The following is an 8258-nucleotide window of genomic DNA, read 5'->3' as shown; positions in this document are numbered from 1 at the left end:
CCCTCTCTCTCTCTCTCTGACTGGAGGAGAAAAGTGAAATGGTGTGTCTCCTCTGGTCAACAATACTCACCTTGAAAGACTCCACAGCCTGTTGGAGCTCCTTCAGCTCTTTCTCTCTCTCCTGGAATCTCTGCTGGACCTTCTGCTGACTCATCCCCAGCTGCCTCTGTGGAGAATCACTCTTCAATGAGCTATCAAGCTTTATTTGTCCAGTAGATAAATAGTATAGTAATTTGACATAGGACCCATAGAGAGGAAGGTCTACAATCCTGAGGAAGTCCCTTTACAATATGATATTATGTTGCTATGTGGAATGATTATAGTTTTTATGGTAGGCCTACATGTATCAAGGGGTTGAGAATGAACTTTGGACTCATAAAAGGCCATTCAGAATGATAATAGTGTTTGACTTTAGAAAATGGTGATAAATTTGGAGAATCTGGGTTAACATATCTATATACTCAAGGTTTGTGTTCATATTTGTTCTGCTGTGGATCCATTTCATATTGTATATATTATAATGATCTCATATTCAAACAGATTTAGTTCCTACTGTATCTTTAATTCTTTGTTTATCAGACAGCCACCAACAAGTTGTTCTGGTCTTACCTGTTTCTCAGTCCTCTCTGCTGCAGCTGACACTGTATCATGGCCTTTATGTTCATCCATTGTACACAGATAACAGATACACTGCTGATCGGTACGACAGTAAACCTCCAGTAGTTTGTCATGATGAGAGCAGATCTTCTCCTGTAGTTGTGCCGTGGCTTTGACCAGCTTGTGCTTCTTCAAAGCAGGAGATTCATAGTGAGATTGGAGGTGAGTCTCACAGTAAGAGGCCAGACACACCAGACAGGACATGAGGGCTTTCTGCTTTCTGGTCCCAGTGCAGACATCACACGCCACATCTCCAGGTCCAGCATAGCACAGAGCAGGAGGGGGAGCAGCCTGGAGTCCTGTCTTCCTCAGTTTCTCCACCAGCTCAGCCAACATGTTATTTTTCCTCAGATTAGGCCTTGGAGTGAAGGTCTCTCTGCACTGAGGACAGCTATAGACCCCTTTCAGATCATCCTGATCCCAGCAGCCCTCAATACAGCTCCTACAGTAACTGTGTCCACAGATAGTAGTGACCGGCTCCTTCAGTAGATCCAGACAGACAGAACAACAGAACTGGTCCTGGTCCAGCAGAACTCCCCGTTGAGCCATTTGGACAGTTGTTCACTCTCACACAGACAGACGACACAGAGACTCAGATCAGTTTCGTTTACACTGAAAATAGTTTGTGAAGGGGAGGGACTTCCAGGTTCTGCCAGAGGGCTGGGGTTGGAGGGAGGGAAGGAGGGAGCGAGAGAGGGAGGGGTTAGAGGGAGGGAGGGAGAGAGGGAGGGGTTAGAGGGAGGGAGGGAGAGAGAGAACACTGCAGGCAAAGTTGAGAAGGCCTTAGTTTCTAGGTTAGGACCCTTAATATAGAATAAATTAAATAGAGTGGTTAGAATATATAAAGGGTAACAGTTTCTATGAAGATTCTACGAACCAGTAACAAGGCTACTGTCATGGAAAGTGGTACAGGAAATATAAAGGAAGGATTTATACATCTATGATATACTGTATGTAATGATATGTCTTCTAGATGGTGTTCTATACTGTATGTAATGATATGTCTTCTAGATGGTGTTCTATACTGTATGTAATGATATGTCTTCTAGATGATGTTCTATACTGTATGTAATGATATGTCTTCTAGATGGTATTCTATACTGTATGTAATGATATGTCTCTGTCTTCTAGATGGTGTTCTATACTGTATGTAATGATATGTCTCTGTCTTCTAGATGGTGTTCTATACTGTATGTAATGATATGTCTTCTAGGTGGTGTTCTATACTGTATGTAATGATATGTCTTCTAGATGGTGTTCTATACTGTATGTAATGATATGTCTCTGTCTCCTAGATGGTGTTCTATACTGTATGTAATGATATGTCTCTGTCTTCTAGATGGTGTTCTATACTGTATGTAATGATATGTCTCTGTCTTCTAGATGGTGTTCTATACTGTATGTAATGATATGTCTCTGTCTTCTAGATGGTGTTCTATACTGTATGAAATTATATGTCTTCTAGATGGTGTTCTATACTGTATGTAATGATATGTCTTCTAGATGGTGTTCTATACTGTATGTAATGATATGTCTTCTAGATGGTGTTCTATACTGTATGTAATGATATGTCTTCAGGATGGTGTTCTATACTGTATGTAATGATATGTCTCTGTCTTCTAGATGGTGTTCTATACTGTATGTAATGATATGTCTTCAGGATGGTGTTCTATACTGTATGTAATGATATGTCTCTGTCTTCTAGATGGTGTTCTATACTGTATGTAATGATATGTCTTCTAGATGGTGTTCTATACTGTATGTAATGATATGTCTTCTAGATGGTGTTCTATACTGTATGTAATGATATGTCTTCTAGATGGTGTTCTATACTGTATGTAATGATATGTCTTCTAGATGATGTTCTATACTGTATGTAATGATATGTCTTCTAGATGGTGTTCTATACTGTATGTAATGATATGTCTTCTAGATGGTGTTCTATACTGTATGTAATGATATGTCTCTGTCTTCTAGATGGTGTTCTATACTGTATGTAATGATATGTCTTCTAGATGGTGTTCTATACTGTATGTAATGATATGTCTTCTAGATGGTGTTCTATACTGTATGTAATGATATGTCTCTGTCTTCTAGATGGTGTTCTATACTGTATGTAATGATATGTCTTCTAGATGGTGTTCTATACTGTATGTAATGATATGTCTCTGTCTTCTAGATGGTGTTCTATACTGTATGTAATGATATGTCTTCTAGATGGTGTTCTATACTGTATGTAATGATATGTCTTCTAGATGGTGTTCTATACTGTATGTAATGATATGTCTCTGTCTTCTAGATGGTGTTCTATACTGTATGTAATGATATGTCTTCTAGATGGTGTTCTATACTGTATGTAATGATATGTCTCTGTCTTCTAGATGGTGTTCTATACTGTATGTAATGATATGTCTTCTAGATGGTGTTCTATACTGTATGTAATGATATGTCTTCTAGATGGTGTTCTATACTGTATGTAATGATATGTCTTCTAGGTGGTGTTCTATACTGTATGTAATGATATGTCTTCTAGATGGTGTTCTATACTGTATGTAATGATATGTCTTCTAGATGGTATTCTATACTGTATGTAATGATATGTCTCTGTCTTCTAGATGGTGTTCTATACTGTATGTAATGATATGTCTCTGTCTTCTAGATGGTGTTCTATACTGTATGTAATGATATGTCTCTGTCTTCTAGATGGTGTTCTATACTGTATGTAATGATGTCTTCTAGTAGTGTGGGGGCTGTGCTTTGGCAAAGTGGGTGGGGTTATATCCTACCTGTTTGGCCCTGTCCGGGGGTGTCGTCGGATGGGGCCACAGTGTCTCCTGACCCCTCCTGTCTCAGCCTCCAGTATTTTTGCTGCAGTAGTTTATGTGTCGGGGGGCTAGGGTCAGTCTGATATATCTGTAGTATTTACCTTGTCTTATCCGGTGTCCTGTGTGAATTCAAGTATTCTCTCTCTCTCTCTCTCTCTCTATTGTGTTATTGACTTGGTTCAAATACTAACACACATTCAGTTAATGGCTTAGTGATAATGGTAGTTGAACAGTTGTGTGTGTACTGCCTGGAATAATGAGCCTGTACACCCAGTAGAACCAGGAATGAAGAATGGTAGTGTAAACTGTAACTGTGCTGTAAAGCTATGAGCCAACTGGCTCTGATGCCCTGTACACCCAGTAGAACCAGGAATGAAGAATGGTAGTGTAAACTGTAACTGTGCTGTAAAGCTATGAGCCAACTGGCTCTGATGCTCTGTACACCCAGTAGGACCAGGAATGAAGAATGGTAGTGTAAACTGTAACTGTAAACCTATGAGCCAACTGGCTCTGATGCTCTGTACACCCAGTAGGACCAGGAATGAAGAATGGTAGTGTAAACTGTAACTGTGCTGTAAAGCTATGAGCCAACTGGCTCTGATGCTCTGTACACCCAGTAGGACCAGGAATGAAGAATGGTAGTGTAAACTGTAACTGTGCTGTAAACCTATGAGCCAACTGGCTCTGATGCTCTGTTTCCTAGGTTGAAGAATGTATGGTTTTCTAGCCTTTAACTCACTGGCTATCAGACTGGGGGTTTTAGTGTGTAAATAAAGAACTTGAAGTAGAAGCTAAGACAAGACAGGAAGCAAAGAAACCATTGTCCAATCAGAGAGACAGGAGGCAAAGAAACCATCGTCCAATCAGAGAGACAGGAGGCAAAGAAACCATCGTCCAATCAGAGAGACAGGAGGCAAAGAAACCATACGTTCACAAAAGAGAAAAGGTGAGAACAACTCAACCTGGAATCCTCGTCTGGGTCCCTCTGGGGACTCTATGGCTTCAGAATCTACTAGATGGTGAGTTATAAGACTCATTTATAGTTAGTGTTATTGTCTTTAGATATTTTAAATATTCTGTGTCTTGAATGCCACGTCTTGAGTAGATATCCACAGTTACATAATTAGTATCTTATATAATGTGATAGAAAACCACAACAGGTTCTGAGTGGAAGTTCAGTTTGAAAATCTTTATCGATATACAAATGTTCACATGCAATGGTCCTGAGTGTTACAACAGTTTTCTCTCTCAGACGTGTCTGGTGCCGAACATGGAGATCTTCCTACCCAGGGCCAATCCCTCAGTGATGCCAACCTGATGTTTGAGGTTGGAGTTACACATCTATTAGCCTGGTCCCAGATCAGTTTGGGATGTCCTACTGACAACGACCATCAAGGTCAGCAAGAAAACACAAACAGGTCTGGGACCAGGCTACACTTAAATGGGCATGTTGTCAAACTCTTTGTTTTTCCCTTCTAACCCACATCAGATCACTCCTAATCTTCTTTCTTATACATATTATATTATCTACCCATATTTCACTGATCGTTAGTTTCTTTCCTCTCCGTACAGTTCTTGTTGGGTGGAGAAGAGATCGACAAAGACAACAACATCATCTTGCTGGACCTGGAGATGGCATCTATGAGGCAAGGATGGGCCTTCCTGGCTCGCATCAACGACAACATCCCCAAGACCCTCTCTTCCATGGAGCAGATGGTGAAGGACCTGGAGGACCAGAGAGGGGGCTCTCCCTCTGGCTGCACCCCGCTTTGAGAGCCTCATCCTGGGCATAGTCTACTCTGCCCACCAGGCCAAGCTCCAGGAGAGAGAGGAGGACCAGGAGAAATGGGGAGAGGTGCTGAAACTTTAATGTTACAGTCAACGAGCTGCGTAGACCGGAAGACATCACAACATTTACTTAGATTTGAATACAGACTGTTCATTAGCCTGGTCCCAGATCTGTTTGTGCTGTATTGCAAAATACCAGTTGGTTAGATCGGAGTTGGCAAGACAGCACAAACTGACCTGGGACCAGGCTAACTATTCATCAGTTTAAGGGACCAGGCTAACTATTCATCAGTTTAAGGGACCAGGCTAACTATTCATCAGTTTAAGGGACCAGGCTAACTATTCATCAGTTTAAGGGACCAGGCTAACTATTCATCAGTTTAAGGGACCAGGCTAACTATTCATCAGTTTAAGGGACCAGGCTAACTATTCATCAGTTTAAGGGACCAGGCTAACTATTCATCAGTTTAAGGGACCAGGCTACCTATTCATCAGTTTAAGGGACCAGGCTAACTATTCATCATTTTAAGGGACCAGGCTAACGTTTCATCAGTTTAAGGTACCAGGCTAACTATTCAACAGTTTAAGGGACCAGGCTAACTATTCATCAGTTTAAGGTACCAGGCTACGTATTCATCAGTTTAAGGGACCAGGCTAACTATTCATCAGTTTAAGGTACCAGGCTAACTATTCATCAGTTTAAGGTACCAGGCTAACTATTCATCAGTTTAAGGTACCAGGCTAACTATTCATCAGTTTAATGTACCAGGCTAACTATTCATCAGTTTAAGGTACCAGGCTAACTATTCATCAGTTTAAGGTACCAGGCTAACTATTCATCAGTTTAAGGTACCAGGCTAACTATTCATCAGTTTAAGGTACCAGGCTAACTATTCATCAGTTTAAGGTACCAGGCTAACTATTCATCAGTTTAAGGTACCAGGCTAACTATTCATCAGTTTAAGGTACCAGGCTAACTATTCATCAGTTTAAGGTACCAGGCTAACTATTCATCAGTTTAAGGTACCAGGCTAACTATTCATCAGTTTAAGGTACCAGGCTAACTATTCATCAGTTTAAGGTACCAGGCTAACTATTCATCAGTTTAAGGGACCAGGCTAACTATTCATCAGTTTAAGGGACCAGGCTAACTATTCATCAGTTTAAGGGACCAGGCTAACTATTCATCAGTTTAAGTTGAAGAATAAATACACAAATCAAGTTCAAGATCAAAAATCTATTTTTTAATGAAGTATAAAAAGTTTATAAAACGTAACAATTTATCACCAGAAACAGAGGTTTATAAAACATCTGAAACACAAGATATGTGTGTAAAACAATTATTGAGCATGCACCTGTGGAACGGTCGTTAAGACACTAACATTGAGCACGTCTGGGACCTGTTGGATCGGAGGGTGAGGGCTAGAACCATTCCCCTCGGAAAAGTCTGGGAACTTGCAGGTGGAAGAGTGGGGTAACATGTCACAGCAACAACTGGAAAATCTGGTGCAGTCCATGAGGAGGAGATGCACTGCAATACTTAATGCAGCTGGTGGCCACACCAGATACTGACTGTTACTTTTGATTTTGACCCCCCCTTTGTTCAGGGACACATTATTACATTTCTGTTTGTCACATATCTGTGGAACTTGTTCAGTTTATGTCTCAGTTGTTGAATCTTGTTCATACAAATATTTACACATGTTAAGTTTGCTGAAAATAAACGCAGTTGACAGTGAAAGGACATTTCTTTTTTTGCTGAGTTCATATTGAAAACAGGTGCTTCCACATAGGTGTGGTTCCTGAGTTAATTAAACATTTAACATCCCATCATGCTCAGGGTTATGTGTAAAACCCCCCAGTTACCCGTTGTGGCTGGAAGAAGAGGTTTTGGAGACTTTGAAAGAGGAGTCTCATAGAGGGTTTAAGTGGTTGTTGTGTGTGTGTATCTCTCTTTGCCTTTCATCATTCAGGCAACCTGGTTATATGTCCATGGTATCACATCAGGACAAGTAAACCAAAGGATGTCCTATGTTTCCTTTCCTAGGATGTCGGGGCTTGCCAGACATTGATGCTGAAGTGAGTGACATATCTAATGAGTGTACCCTCTCGAATTGCATCGACCAGAGAGCCAATGATTTGGCTTCCTAATTTGCATAGGCTTCTGGTAGGCCGAGGCTTTTTGATGGTTGTCTGCAGATAAATGATGAAAACATTTGATGAAGATGGTGAATCCTCACTGCATGTCACACCCTGACCTTAGAGAGCCTTTTTATGTCTCTATTTGGTTCGGTCAGGGGGCGATTTGGGGTTAGCATTCTATGTTCTTTATTTCTATGATTTGTGTTTCTATGTTTTGGCCGGGTATGGTTCTCAATCAGGGACAGCTGTCTATCGTTGTCTCTGATTGGGAACCATACTTAGGCAGCCCTTTCCCTCCTTCTATGTGGGATCTGGTTCTTTGTTTGTGTGCAGGAAGTTTGCACAACGAAGCTGTTCGGTCGTTGGTGTCTTTATTGTTTTGTTTTTTTCTAAAGTTTCACTTCGTTAATAAATGATGTGGAACTCAAAGAACGCTGCGCCTCGGTCTCATCCTTCTGATGACAGCCGTTACAAGTTCTAGCTGGGCAGACATTTTACGAACTGACATGTTGGGAAGGTGGCATCCTATGACAGCAATACGTTGAAAGTCACTGTGCTCTTCAGTAAGGCCGTTGTACTGCCAGTGTTTGGAGATTGCATGACTAGGTGCTCGGTGTTATACACGTCAGCAACGGGTGTGGCTGAAATGGTCAAATCTACTCAATTGAAGGGGTGTCCACATACTGCTGTATATATAGTGTATCTGTAAGGGGTGTCCACATACTGTTGTATATATAGTGTATCTGTAAGGGGTGTCCACATACTGCTGTATATATAGTGTATCTGTAAAGGGTGTCCACATACTGCTGTATATATAGTGTATCTGTAAAGGGTGTCCACATACTG

At 41.0% G+C, this 8258-nt stretch overlaps 1 protein-coding gene and 1 pseudogene across 2 annotated transcripts in view; one reads left to right on the top strand and one right to left on the bottom strand.

Moving 5' to 3' along the window:
• Positions 1–1248, bottom strand: part of LOC139406325 (E3 ubiquitin-protein ligase TRIM47-like) — a 55136-nt gene extending 53888 nt beyond the window's left edge. For both annotated transcript variants that reach the window (XM_071148821.1, XM_071148820.1), the window contains exons 1-2: positions 610–1248; positions 71–166 (exon numbers count right to left, since the gene is read on the bottom strand). In XM_071148821.1, coding sequence (XP_071004922.1) covers positions 71–166; positions 610–1206 — 693 coding nt within the window. In that variant the 5' untranslated portion in view covers positions 1207–1248. The remainder of the gene's footprint in view (positions 1–70; positions 167–609) is intronic.
• Positions 1249–4064: 2816 nt separating this feature from the next.
• LOC139407467 (uncharacterized) lies at positions 4065–5404 on the top strand (annotated as a pseudogene).
• Positions 5405–8258: the final 2854 nt, after the last annotated feature.

The sequence above is a fragment of the Oncorhynchus clarkii genome, chromosome 4 (assembly GCF_045791955.1).
Source record: "Oncorhynchus clarkii lewisi isolate Uvic-CL-2024 chromosome 4, UVic_Ocla_1.0, whole genome shotgun sequence".
Taxonomy (NCBI): domain Eukaryota; kingdom Metazoa; phylum Chordata; class Actinopteri; order Salmoniformes; family Salmonidae; genus Oncorhynchus; species Oncorhynchus clarkii.
This window is presented reverse-complemented; position numbering and strand designations above follow the sequence as displayed.